The 15069-nt window shown below is 26.7% G+C and overlaps 1 protein-coding gene across 1 annotated transcript in view; it reads right to left on the reverse strand.

Moving 5' to 3' along the window:
• LOC105359942 (adenylate cyclase type 10) overlaps positions 1-14091 on the reverse strand; it is a 14148-nt gene extending 57 nt beyond the window's left edge. Inside the window, exons 1-30 of the mRNA XM_011496712.1 lie at positions 14067-14091; positions 13807-13974; positions 12445-12723; positions 12212-12335; positions 11968-12119; positions 11065-11284; positions 10584-10887; positions 10310-10437; positions 10086-10232; positions 9483-9588; positions 8647-9060; positions 8019-8110; positions 7360-7512; positions 7186-7270; positions 6972-7089; positions 6739-6879; positions 6387-6536; positions 6228-6309; positions 5695-5926; positions 5458-5641; positions 4788-4903; positions 4274-4594; positions 2635-2771; positions 2093-2382; positions 1566-1764; positions 1350-1401; positions 1162-1246; positions 934-1048; positions 147-285; positions 1-30 (exon numbers count right to left, since the gene is read on the reverse strand). The exon at positions 1-30 is cut by the window's left edge and continues 57 nt beyond it. Of these exons, the coding sequence (XP_011495014.1) occupies positions 1-30; positions 147-285; positions 934-1048; positions 1162-1246; positions 1350-1401; positions 1566-1764; positions 2093-2382; positions 2635-2771; positions 4274-4594; positions 4788-4903; positions 5458-5641; positions 5695-5926; positions 6228-6309; positions 6387-6536; positions 6739-6879; positions 6972-7089; positions 7186-7270; positions 7360-7512; positions 8019-8110; positions 8647-9060; positions 9483-9588; positions 10086-10232; positions 10310-10437; positions 10584-10887; positions 11065-11284; positions 11968-12119; positions 12212-12335; positions 12445-12723; positions 13807-13974; positions 14067-14091 (4788 nt within the window). The remainder of the gene's footprint in view (positions 31-146; positions 286-933; positions 1049-1161; positions 1247-1349; positions 1402-1565; positions 1765-2092; positions 2383-2634; positions 2772-4273; positions 4595-4787; positions 4904-5457; positions 5642-5694; positions 5927-6227; positions 6310-6386; positions 6537-6738; positions 6880-6971; positions 7090-7185; positions 7271-7359; positions 7513-8018; positions 8111-8646; positions 9061-9482; positions 9589-10085; positions 10233-10309; positions 10438-10583; positions 10888-11064; positions 11285-11967; positions 12120-12211; positions 12336-12444; positions 12724-13806; positions 13975-14066) is intronic.
• Positions 14092-15069: the final 978 nt, after the last annotated feature.

The following is a 15069-nucleotide window of genomic DNA, read 5'->3' on the forward strand; positions in this document are numbered from 1 at the left end:
CTGAATTAAGCTCAACGAGCCCATCCATGACTATAAAACACGTATCGGTAAAATTGATTTTCAATGTTCTTACAATTATTTTCAAATAACATTAAATTAAATTCTATTCGTTACATTAAGTGAGCTTATAATCAAATTCCATATACCTTTTCGCAATGATTTGCCCAATTGTATATCAATAAATTTCCTAATTTCTCAGATACTTTTTTCGACTTTCGTAAAAATGCCATTCCATTTTTTGTCCGAAATCTTACCATATTATAATAGGCTTTCATCAGTAAGAATCTTTCATTTAAAAAGCAATTCGAAAGTTGTTACATTAGTAATACCATTAGTATCACAAATATTAAAAATGTATTAATTTTGTTATTGCTTATTTTCTATTTTAAGATTTAAAAATTTGCCTTCGTATCTTTTTGGAGAGTTATAAATTTTATATTAAGCTAAAATGCGGTTGAAAAGCTTTGCTAAACTGTAATTTTTATTTAAAATAATAAGAGGCCCAACTTTGTCAGGCGGAAAATTTATTTCTAATAACCGTATTGATACGTTAAAAAATTATTTATTGCTTTTAGGACTGGTGATCGTTAATAATATTCGCAACGTGAAAAGTCGATGTAAAGTCGATAATATAAATTGAAAAGATTTTAATTATTATAATCTGTAGAATACATAATTATGACACGCACACACGCGCGCGCGCAAAATAACACAAAAAACAAAATAAGATAAAAAAGTTTAATAGGAATGGTAATGATAGATGTAATATTAGTAATTCGCGAAAGTTAATATTTTATGTTTTAGAATCGAGTAAAAATCGTTCGATTCAACGATTTGGTAAATCATAGGGCAATTAAATGTTAAAATAAATTTTTAATTTAACGTATATATCTTAAATATTTATCAAAAATTATTAATAATTTTTGTTCATACCTGGGATATATGCATGTTACAATATTTTTAAAATTATTGATGATTTTAAATTTTTTTTTTATTTGAGCAAGAATTTTATCAGCACTCGTAGAATATCTATTATTTAATTTGTAAACTGCAACGAAATAAAATGTCGATATCTAATTATCAAATTATAAACATAGGTAAATATATATATATATATATATATATATATTTTTTTTATTAAATTTATACAATTTTTCATACCGTAATTAATAATTAAGCCTTCGAGATTTTTTAACTCTGATAGTGCTGCGGGTACCGTGAACTCATAAAATGTGGGATCATAATGCTGTCAAATAAGTTATATAAATGTATTATATTTTATTATTCGCGTATTATTATTTTTAATGCTTATAATTGTCGCTATTATTCGAACTTATACATAAACATACTTTTCTGTTTTTCCAAGCAGTGGCATTTTCCCAGTTATCAGTTCTTAAATACCTTGTTGTAAAAATGAAAAATGATTAGTTTATTATATAATCATTATATTTTTACTATACTCTACCGATCATCAATATCACATTTAAGCTTATATAAAGTATCCACAATAATCGTGTATTCAGCATTTAAATATATAAGTATAAAGTGAAGAAAAAAGAAAATACCACAGCCACATGGAAACGTATAATCTTCTAGCAGCTTCAGTATCTCGTATATTTGTAATTTTGCTAATCTCCTGTTTATAAAATTGCTCACATTCTTCAGGCGATACAATCGAGAGTCCCGATTCTAATAATAAATCTATGCACAAGGAATAATACCAAGTTCTACCAGATTGATCCATATCACTTTGAGCTATAAATTCTAGAATATTAACATATTAGAATATATATATATATATATATATATATATATATATATATATATATATATATATATATATTCTTTTAATCGATGAATTTCAATTGTGTAACATTTCTAACGATTAACTCATTCAATGTTTTTCGTCTGTTTTTGTTTCAATTTTTTCAATCACAAACGCAAAAATGTATTATATATATTGACTATAAGCTCAATGTATGTTATTAATAATTTTTCATGAATTAGCCATAACATTGTATTTAATATGAAATTATTAGATATTTGATTAAGCTTAGAAAGTCTTAAGTACGATGACAGAAATTGTTCACACCTAATTCTTGAAGCATTACGATGGCGATGTCATATTTATATTCCATTATTAGTAACTGAATTAGCCTTGGCAAAATCATTAGTTTTAAATTTATTGATCTAATCGTGCGAGCCAGTCTTATAGATATTAGGCCAACTACACTCGCTGAATTAATCATTCCTCTTATCCAGCGCGAGAAGAAAATTTGCATGTAGAGCTCAGCAACGGCGGTCAGCTCTTGAAATTCTATCGCAGTATTTCTTTGATTGCACAGATTTATCGCGCTCCTTTCCAAATGTGGTATAATTGATCTAGGAAGTTTTTCCAATTGCTTATTGGCTAATATTATCGTCGAAGGCTTTGATTATATTGTAAAATGTTTTTGAAAATTATTTGAAATTTCGATTGATCTGTAGCTGCAAGTATTCCGGCAAAATAGGCGCAATAAAATTAATGAATAAAAATAATTATTCGATGGAAGTGTCGATCGTACAAGATATACAAGCCTTATAATTAATAATTTTTAATTCCATATTAAATTATTAACTATTAACATATCTTACTTATATTGAGAATTGTGAGCTATAATTATCATATTTCCGTAAGCCGTACAGAGAACGAAAAAATTATCGTTTGACTGAAGTGCAGCATTGAGGCCCCAAATTGCAGCTACTTTGGCGTGATCGTGCATGCCCTTTAACTAACACAATACATTGTATTATTAATATTTGTCTTTTCATTAAAAATAGACTAAAAATACATATAAGCATGGAAAATAAGTTGTTTTTTTTTTTTTTTTTTTTTTTGACGTTAATTTGTAGATTTTAATTTTTATTAATTTCAAAGCTAATAGTTCAGCTGCAACAATAACTACGCATTAAATTAGCTGAAAATTAATTATTCATTGATGCAAAATTTTTTTATAATATGCTTAAGGAGTAATTAAATAAGCTTAATGATTTACAATCACTTGGATAATGAATGAATTTATCGAATTATTTTGAATAGAAAATTATCGTCAAAATATAAATTGCTTATTTATTAAAGAGTTTATCAATGACTAATATTTTTCTAAGATTTTTAATGAAAATAATACTCTTACTTAATATGGTTTTTTTTTTTTTTTTTTTATTACAATGAAAAACTGTTTTCGCAAAATATGTTTGATTACAAATTACGTTGAATTACATTGAATTGATTATACCTACTTATTTGCGTTTGAAATTCACCAATATTCACTGTCCACATCCACACAATCTTAATGTCAGTCATTTTATTTATAAAACAATTCTCCGCATAATTGCAATTATAATTTTGTGTAAATACGAAAATTAGTTTATTCTAGTTTTATTTTTCAAATTTGATAATTTAAAAATCAAACGTTATCATTTGATATATCGTTGGAGCTCAAGAAGGCATAAAACAAATCATATAAATATAACTTAATTATACCAGTTAACATATTTCTACATTAAATTCAACTTCGTGTTATTAATTATAAGAAAGTGTTATTTATTATAACAATGTTAAATGCCTGTTGTTTATTTTAATGAAGGAATTACAATTATTTACAATCACTAAGATACATGCCAATATTAAATCTTTACAATATGAAAAAAAAAACAAAAAAACAAAATATTAGCTTATTAATAAAATATAAAATATTTAGGTATAAATATAAAATATTAATCGCAACTTTCGTTTACTTTCAGAAGCTCGATTATTTATTTCTCTATTTGGACACATTATATCGGTTTTTTTTTTTTTTTTTTTTTTTTATAGCACAAATTAATAGAAATCGTACTATTACAATACATTGATAATATTCTCACGCACAATATGGAAAAGTAGTTAAAGAAAGGTATTTGAATATAATATAATAATTCATTATTATATTTAATATAAAGATTGTAAATTCAAATATTATACGTCTTATATAATCGTATTGTGCCAGTGGTACAATTAGTAACAGAATACAAATATACATTATAATTATTTTCAAAAGAGAAGAATTAAGTGTCCAAAAAAGAAAATATATTATTTTTAACTGATAAAAAAAAATAAAATATCAATATAATCATCTCTTTATGAGACATTTTAATCATATTGTAATTGCTTTTATTGAATGAAGCCCTAAACCATATATAATATTTTTTTAATCATATAATTTAAAATATTTCGTATCTCCGAGTGGTAACTTACTCTGTACACTATAAACATTTGTGCTAAGCAGCTCGCAAATTGGTTATTGTAATTCGACGAATCGTCATTTAGTATTCCAACTTTTAAGTTCTTTAAGCACGAGAACATCAGTCTTTGCTCCAAAAGAAGATAAAATGACTTTAATATGATTGAAATAGAGTTGGCAGGAAATTTATATTTCATTATATTCATTGTTGTTTGAAAACACTCCATAGCGTCCATAATTAAGCCACTTTCTAAAAAACATCTACCACGTAAAGTTTGAATTTTACCTTTCAAATAGGGCAACACGATCAATTCGTCATTATTTAAATGGTATATCTATAAAAGTTCATTTAGACGATAATTCGAAATTTTATCAATAAACATACATACGTATGTGTGCGTGTGTGCGTGTGTGCGTGCGTGCGTGTGAGTGCGCGTGCGTGTGAGTGCGTGTGCGTGCGTGTGAGTGCGTGTGCGTGCGTGCGTGCGTGCGTGCGTGCGTGCGTGTGTGTATATATATGATATTTACAGTATCTATCAATTTATCGCCTTCCCTTAATAATTTCATGGCTTGAGGAATATTGAACGTAGACAAACAAACCTCTACAAATTCTAAAATAGCTACCAATAGTATTTCACTGTCTCCTGAAATTATAAATATTTGTTATTAAACTTGTTTTAAACAAGTATTACAAATGAGCGATATATTGGCTATTCGTAAATACAAGCACTCACTGAATTATAATATTTTCGCAATTAGATGCACATCAATTTACACCACATATATTTACAATCTAACTTATTATATTTTATAAAGTATGCTTAATTTTACAATAATTTTATTACTGTATTTAAATAACAATTACAAAATATTAGACGTAACATACTGATATTGATATATTTTGATTTTTTTTTTTTTTTTAAATTTGTGCATCTAAGATATCATAAGAAAAGTTAACATACAGAAATGATAAATATAAAAATATTTTAAATTCTTGATTTTACCAAAAAATTTCTATTTAATTAATTTCATGCATACTTCGTGCAATTCAAAGTTTAAATTAAGAAAAAATAGTTTTTCAATGAATATTAATATTGTGTTTGAATATTATACGAGCGCACGCGCGCGCACAAGCACACACGCACACGTTCAAATAGGTTAAAACAATGATTTTGATTAAATAATAAAAAAAATTTACCTATTCCTCGACAGTGTTCCAAAATATGGGTATAAGCGGTAAGCAAATGTAGATTGCACTCGCAATTTGAAAAGTCTACATTGGAAAATGTACGCATTAGGTAATTAAAGCCTAAACTATGTATTTGAAACCATTTTGATCGACACTTAAATCCAAAAAAATTTGCATCTATATTAGAATCCATGTTAGAACGAAGATTCATTGACAATGATAAATAAAAGAATTCGTTTTGTAAATTGATTGTGTTAATTTACATTGAACATTTTGATTTTGAGTGATCTCTTCTAAATCTAACGATGCGTTAGCGCTGGAATCGCCCTTTTTTTTTTTGCTTCCTTCATTAGCCGATAAATTTCCAAGAAGTGTATTAAAATTTCCGCCACCACATGACAAACATCGATGGGTATTATTTTGCAAATATCTCAGTGCTTGGCTGTGAAATTCTACCTTTTGATTTTCAGTTAATAATCTGTTTAAATGTGCATTCAGCGTGAACATTATTAATAAATACTCTTAGGACATTTATTGTATTATCATCATTAAATGTAGTAATCGGTAGGTTACTAATAGTTTTTTTCTCTTTATATTATTAAGTAGAATGCAATTAATAAAATGTGTGATAATAAATTTTAGAGAAAATAAAATATAATTACAGTATAATATTATTTTACGATAAATTTTATTTTCATTTTATGAATTGATTTTTCTCATATTAGAATTGTTTTCACGCCTATACGTATTTGAAAATAATAAAAATTCTAAATTATCACCTGTAAGTAGTTTCTCGAAACATGGATAACTTGAATCTCATTGAGGAACAGGACGCGTAATTAGGCAAATCAGAGAGAACTTCTATAAGATTATAATAATAAATTTTAACGAACTATTTTACGTCGATAGCTAAGAGAATAGGTGAGTAGTTAATATACCAGATCTTTTACTTCCTTTGCAGCCACAACGAATTTCCACGTTTATATTTGCATTGGTAAATCGTTTAAATATTATGTCCGACTTGGGACTTTTACTGAAATCTTCAACAGCACAGCCTATAATTCGCAACTCGAATAATTTCGAAATAGCTGAAGAAAAAAGAGACAAGAGCCTGTTATAATATTGATCAAAGAATACAAAATTATTTCAATAAGTGTTATATTTCATTTGAAATTATGAAACTATCGATAATCTTTTAATAATCTATCATTTTCTAATTAAGCTTTCCCATTAAGGTAGATAATTCCTTCGACCGAATGTCGTTTAACATTAATATAAAATATTAATTACATAAGCCAATATCTCGTTCGGATATTCCTTGCATTAGTCTTTCTAACATTACGCGATCAACAATTTCGCCCAAAATCGACGCACATTTAAGTAATAATTGATCCAAAGGCGTCAACGAATCAAACAAATTTAATAAAATACCTATAAAATTATATTACTTATTATTATTATGCCGCTTTAACTTATTTACATATGAATAGTAATATAACATTATATTAAATAAAAATCATTACTGTCCATGGTAGTTTCGGTGAAAATATCTTCCAAAATAAGATTTGAAGTAATTAGACAGACATCATATTTAGTAACATTATCATATTTTTCCATATCATCGCTTTCCATAATATTTTCCTAATACCAGAAAATATACATTATATAATATTCTTCATATTAGAGATTTTATAGATTTTTTTTTTTTTTATAATTATAATAAGAATAATTTCATACGTTAAAGCTCGATTCATACATTTCCCAATTGGTATCAAGCTTGCTGCACTCGGCAGTAGATTCTGAATTCTGTGAGTCTAAAATTCTAAATAATAATAGTAGCTATGTTTTTTTTTTTTTTTTTAAACATTAAAATTATGCAAACGTGCATTGTAAAAAGAAAAAAAAGTAAACCTATTTAGCATCTTTGCACGGGGTGCCACTAAACCCATATTAAGAATGTCCAAACTCGTGTATTGCTGTATAATTATAGCTGATGATTGTAATAGACTGATTAAAAAGCTTTCTATCCAACCTGGATTGCCCGAGCTTCTTTCTTGAATTATCCTTTAATAAAAACATATTGCATATATAAACTATAAATGTCAATTTTAAATATTAGGTTAAATAAGCCACAGGTGGATGAATATTTCGAGCATAGCAAACACGAAGGACGAGAAATTGAACATTGGAAGCTCACGAGAAGAAACAAGAGATATGTAACAGCATAAACAAATGATTAATAATAGAACCCAATGTTTTAAATATTTATTTAGGACCGGATTGAAAGTGTATTTCCCTTCTCACTTGCTTCAACGTATCGGCGAAAAACCGAGTAAAATAATTCCCTAAGGAGAGCAAGAGATAAAGCAAAGAAATCTTTAAATTCGTATGATTTATCACTTGCAGAATTTCCACCGTTAAAAAAAAAATTAAAATTCACACCGTTTCAATAGAATTGAAATAAAAGTAAACTCTTATATTGTGAAATTACAAAAGCGTTTCTAACCGTTATGAATTGCGTAAAATTATGGAGCAATTACGAATTGTAGTAAAAAAAAATTCTCATTTACTTTTCAAGCTCCGCAGGAATAGCAATGACATCGAGGACCTGGCATGCTAGTGCAGCATGATACCATTTATTCAGACCCTCAAGATTAAGCTTCTATGTGAAATTTTAATATATTGTAATTCAGTAATCGTAAGAATAATTTAGAGTAGGAATGCAATAGTTAAGTAGTCCTTAAATTATAAACGAGAAACGCGCGATAATAGCGATACCCGACCCGATAAGGTGTAAAGAAATTAACGCGATCATAAATATTTGATCGATATTTCATATTTAATCCTACATAATCATAAAGTACGAATAATCTATTGAATTTTTTAAACTATCTGACGATTGCATTAGATCACGATAGTTTTAGATTCATCGATTGAAAAAATTCGTATTAACAACAACAACAACAACAACAACAACAACAACAACAACAACAACAACAACAACAACAACAACAACAACAACAACAACAACAACAACAACAACAACAACAACAACAACAACAACAACAACAACAACAACAACAACAACAACAACAACAACAACAACAACAACAACAACAACAACAACAACAACAACAACAACAACAACAACAATAATAATAATAATAATAATAATAATCGTCATCGTGAAATTAATACCTTGGCATTATTAATAATAGTATCTGGAATTAAATAGCGATTCGATAGCTTATTTCCAAAGCTTAAAATAAGAAATATATTTCCATATTGAGCTATTTTATGTAATAGCAATAGTGACTCCTCGTCCGCTAATTCTGCATCGTCTATAAAAATAATCCATAGATTCTCAAAGCAACTGCTAGCTAAATTCGTTAACAGCTTCTTAGTATATTTCATCTTCATTTCATTGTTAAAATTTTCATCAGCTAATTCGACTTTAAAGTTCACGTTGAAAATATAATTCAACAGCCATAAATACTGTCTATTACTTTCATTAATATGAGACAATAACTTTTCTTCTTTCTCTCTTATGGGCGAGCCGTCTGATATTTCCAGCCGAATATAAAAAATCAATCGCAGCAAAATATATGATATCTAAAAAATACCATTGGCGTTCGTTTATAAATCCTGTGCTATTACATTTAATAAATATTTACATAATTTACCACAATGACAGGATAATTTCAAAATATCTCAATAGTTTGGGTAGCAAAAACAAAAAAAAATAAATAAAAAGTCACACGAATAATTATATAAATTTTAAACATCTTAGGATTTACTGTCTTTTACAATTTATATAAAAATCTATTATTAAGGTATATATAGATTAATGAAATATAATATATCTGTAAATTATAATATCATCATTATTTTATAACACTAAGTTTCTCAGATGATTTTTTTGTTTTTCCAACTTTGTTTTTCCAAATGAATATCATATAAAATGATTATATTTCATATTTCGTAATTATTTCGTATAATATTATTTGAACGAATATAAAATTGTTGTTTCATACTTGATTATCATAAAAGCATAATGATATGAAGTTTACTGGTATGTTATCCGGTACCATAAAAGTCATTTCCTCGAGTAATCTAGTTTTGCCCATTCTCGGTTCGCCTCTAAAAAAAAAAAAAAAAAAAAAAAAATGCTTTGATTATATGATTATATGATTTTAAATGATAATGCTAATATACATGTATGTATAATATTAATTTATAGATTATAATTTATTAAAAATCACAGTTCAGTTAATTTGATTAATTAATTTTAGAAAAAGGTAACTCTGCCACTGAAATTAAGGATAGTTTCGAAAAATGAAATAAACTGACGCAATGAAATGATAACGAAATTTTGACAGATGTTAGTAGTAAATATAATTCATTTTTAGAAATAATTACGGAATATTAAGGGCGTGAAAGTAATTTTTCTAAGGTTCGGTGTTTCAATTCAGTATGTAATGAAAGAAAATTTTTAGCAATTCTTTTGAGCGGAGCTTATAATACGTTAGCTAACTCTTTTTCATTAGTGAATAGTGAGAAGCTTAAGTGATACCCGAGAACATCTAATTTGCCGACAAAAAAGTGTTTATCATTTTATTTTATATATACATATAAACCTTATAATCAGAATATTCGTTTTCTTAACAGTTTCTTGATTTTGCGATACATCCATTATATTTGTCAGCATATTAATAAACATTTTTATCTCCACGTTACATCCCAGTAATGGATATTTACTGATTGTTACTTCATAGTCAGAAAAGCTGCGTCATTTGATATGTTTATTGCATTTATAAGCTTCTCCTCGGAAATAGTTTATTTAGCCAAAGTGCACACTTACATAGTTTGCTCTGAAAACTCATAAACTGGCCCAACATTTATTATGCCTTTCAAAATTTTGGGCTCTTGAAGAATAAAATGTTTTGCTTCAAGATGAGAAAGTAGAAAACTTTCTCTATCGCACACAACCTATTATTTCAAAAGGCCATGCAATTATTATCATTAATTTAACACATCGATCGACAAGAATAAGACATTATATTGCATGAAATTAGCGTGTAAAAATCTATTAAAATTCCATTGAAAGAATAATTCGGCTACGAATGCATTCATACTTTGTCAATGTAGGTGCACATAAGACGCGCTGCCTTGTTCACCGACGCCCCGATGACGGTGTATTCTCTTCTTAAAACGTGCCCAACAACGCCGCAGTATGCCATTCCAGTGGTGACGGCAATCGATATGGACTTTGTGTTGGAAAAGTTTAAAAGTCCTCGTCTTAGTTTTGAAGCGCAACGCAGTCCGACCTGTGACTCAAATTCATGCTTGTCCCCGCGCAATCCAAAGATGCACAGGTAAGTGAGATCCTTATCGAAGAGGGACATTTTGTTCACGCATCCTTGCATATCCCCTACGACACTGCGTGCGTTATTAGCATATAAAATGCAAGAGTATGATTCATTAAATAAGGCATACTTTGTAGAGAATTGGCATTTCTTATATACATGCTTAGTCATATATATTTTTACTATTAATATCTTAATTGTTGAGAGCTATGCACTTATTATATAGAAAAAGAATATGTATTTCATTTACCCACAAACGAATAAAAAAGTCGAATCAATGAATTTTATAAGCTGTTTTCTATTCAGATTTTCGGTAATAATGTTCACAAATACTATCACAACTTGACGTATTTCTGTTAAATATTCCAGTGGCTCATTTAGATCAACCGATCTTATAACTGGTCTGAACATATAACTTTGGAGCTCCATTTTCAATTTAGCTTGGACAGCTTTTATTACTTTAGGACGAACTAAAGTTAATCGAATCAACTTTTTAATTAAGGAAATATGAATACCTTTTCATTATTGGCTATATTTTAATGGCATCTATACATTTTTATCGTCGTATTATAACAACAACAACAACAACAACAACAACAACAACAATAATAATAGTAATCAATTTACTAGCGACATTCATCGAGCCAATGTTTGATACGTATGATATCGATCATACGTAGCCAACTAAACTTTACAAATAAACACATCGTTATCATTTTACAAAGTTTTCAGATAATTACTTGTAGTACAAGCTTCTATTGAACATTTAAATCTTGAATGAATTGTAATATATAAATTATTTTATTAAAAATAAACATATAGAAATGATTTTGAGTAAATTACGTACTTTTCTATAAGACTGCAAATAGAAATATCAAACAAAAACATATTGTTCGATAAATTATTGTACGATGGTAAATAATAATTACTTACGACTGTAATCTTCGGGATTCTCGGATATATTCGATATAGATAATCGATAAAATAATATTGGCTCGTACAATGTATTGTTGTTTTTTGATAAATCTGTTGTGATGATAGGAGTGCTTTCTAAAATAGACTCGACGCTAGAAATCGAGGCTAAATATTTCATTAAACTACGACTACTATTTAAATAAATAGCGAAATTTTTTTAACAATTGAAATGTCTTACAATTATTGTCACTGTATTCATCTTTTTCATCATCCCATAATAATGATGTTGATATAATTAATATATGAATACCATCTGGCAACATTTCATATATATATTCGTCCAAATTAATCCATTGCCAACAGCTGGATGTAACAATAATTTCACCACCACTTTACGAGGTAATTACAAATAAAAATAATGAGTAATCTATATTTCATTTCAAGAGTAATTATTTGTAATTAATGATTATTAATTAATATACCGACATATTCCTTGTGCAGATTTCACATCGAACACCGGTTGACCCGTAATAACATAATACGTTACTTTCGCTGGATTTCCAATAGACGTAAAATATATTTTTCCTGATGATATTGCCAATTTCACTATATATTAATTATAATTGCACGTTAATTCGATAATATCGAATAGTCCTTAGCTTATGTTATCCTAACTATATACTTTGATATTAATAATAAATAAGTCTCGTATAACCTTTCAAAACAATGTCAACTTCTGTTATTTCGTATGTTCCAAAATACTTTTGTATTATACAAGCGGTTTTTATAGCATCGGTTACGATATCTCGCATAACCCGACCTTCTTCCAATTTCCACATAACTATGAAGGCATCGCCAGAAAACTTGAGCACATCGCCTTTATGCGAGAGGATTTCTTGAACCATTGCACCAATGTACATGTTTAAAGTTTCAGTTATTTTTGAAGGACCACCTTTGCCAAATTTTGTATACTTCTCTGCCATTTCGGTGAAGCCTAATATCAAAGATTATTTATTTAGAAAATTTTTATTATTACTATAGGCTGAAATATAAAATAAAAAATTTTTTTTTTTTTTTTTTTTTTTTTTTTTTCAATACATGCTTATCTCACAATTGCATATTTAAATTGATACTAATAATATATTACAATCCTATGCTCGCTGTGTAACCTTACATAATTTTACATAAATTTCTATTTAGCATTCGTCTATATTTTAAAGATAGCATAAATATAACAAAAGTTTATTCCATAAACTCACTAAAATTATGAAAATTTTTAAGAATTAGATCGGATTCATAGAATGATCGATAGATTTATACAATATCATAATTTTAAAAGTTGTATAGGAGCGATTTTTACAGACGATATTTTTGCAATTTGTGCAAGTCAAATTAATTGATTTGAAGCATAAAAGAAAGGGTAATACTAAAGAAATTTTAATAGAAAAATAAAAAATGAAAGAGTACAATTGTGGCCAATAGCATCTTCGAAACCATTAATAAAAAAAGTATATATATATATATATATATCAAAAAAAAAAAATATATATATATGTATATATATAATTTTGTATAACATCACCAAACAGATTAGATTAGGTTTTTAAAAAATTCCTCCTATTTTCTCTATTTATTTTTAGCATTTTTATATACTTTATTTTATCATGGCAATTTATTCGGAACTACGAATGTTCTTCGATTAGTTAAAATAAATGAGTTATTATGACGAAATGTAGATATAAAAATGATTGAAAATTAAATTTACAATTAAATACAATGATAATGTAGATTTGAGAGAAATAGTTGTTTTAATTAAAAAAATAGATAATTATTAATTTACACACATTATTTAATGTTGAAACTTTACAACATTTACTGTATAAATAATCAAAAGCATCGAGTCTTTTATGCTATTCGTCGATCGAATTCTATATAATTATCTAAGATGTAATTCAATTATTGATAAATATAAATTATAATCAAGGTAAATTAATTTTCTTTATTACAACCACTATAGAGAGTATAAATTACTTATTACAAAGATAAAATTACTTGTTGTTAATTGTTATTAATTTACCCGATACATCTCCTAACATTAACGATGTATAATAACTTCGAGTACTGAAATTATCGTAATAATCCAATATTTCATCTGGACACATGGAAGCAAATATTTTGGTGTGATTTTTAATACGTGTTGAATCCATTTCGGGTTTTCGTTTAACTTCTGTGAGACAAATACTGTCTATTGTATATTAAAACTTCATAATACCAAGAATATAGGTTATATGATTATTTATAAAAGTATTTAGATGTTGTTTTTTAAAGAAAATTTACCGCTAACGTTTGATAAATGTTGCATTAGTGACTCGTTGGTTGCTCTACGTCTCTGTTTCGTTCGTTTTTCAGTCTTTTTGATCTATTATGGCAATGGAAAACAATTAACACGGAGAATATTAAACGCTTAAAAGATAAACCGATAATCTGACAATAAATAAATTTCAATAAGTTTCTAAAGTTGTGTACACTAATGTCTTTTATTCTTTATATATATATATATATATATATATATATATATATTATATATAAATCTCTGGTATTCAACAAATTTGTTCACTAACAATAAATTCTGCTATGCTTAAAATAATAAATATCAAGAATATTTATTTTTATAATGATTTTATATCTATAAAATACGTATATTTTGCATTAAAAATAAAACACAATACTAATTTATAAGACAAAATATGAGACAAACAAAAGACAAAATAATTTTTAATACAAAATGCTAAGATATATCGATCAGTATAAAAACAACCTTTCAATTAAATAAAAATAAGTTAATTGGTAGAAAAAATTCGAATATATATTAAAAAATTTAGTTTTTAACGAAGCGATTGAACCTAAGATATATATATATATATATATATATATATATATTTTACATTTTAATGAGTATTTTTAATTGAATTGGATTAATTTCAAACAATTTATGCTAAGATACTAATTATATTGTATTTTTTATTAGTTAAGTAAAATAGTATATTTAATCAATACGGGAGCAAATTTTTATTAGTTTATGAAAAACATAATTTTCTATCTATCTAGTTTTTATTTTTTTTTTTTTTTTATAAAGAACTTATTATACAATTGTGCGAATGTCAGGCATGTGTGCATTGAACATTAAGGATCTGTAAAATTTCCATTATAAAATCATTTAATCTCAACTACACTTTACTATAATACATAGACATCGTATTTCACTGCAATAGGATTTTATAACTAAAAATTCTAATCAGATAACGTAAATATAATTTTACATGCAATATCATTAAATTAT

Source organism: Ceratosolen solmsi, unplaced genomic scaffold (assembly GCF_000503995.2).
Source record: "Ceratosolen solmsi marchali unplaced genomic scaffold, CerSol_1.0 scaffold29, whole genome shotgun sequence".
Classification (NCBI taxonomy): Eukaryota; Metazoa; Arthropoda; class Insecta; order Hymenoptera; family Agaonidae; genus Ceratosolen; species Ceratosolen solmsi.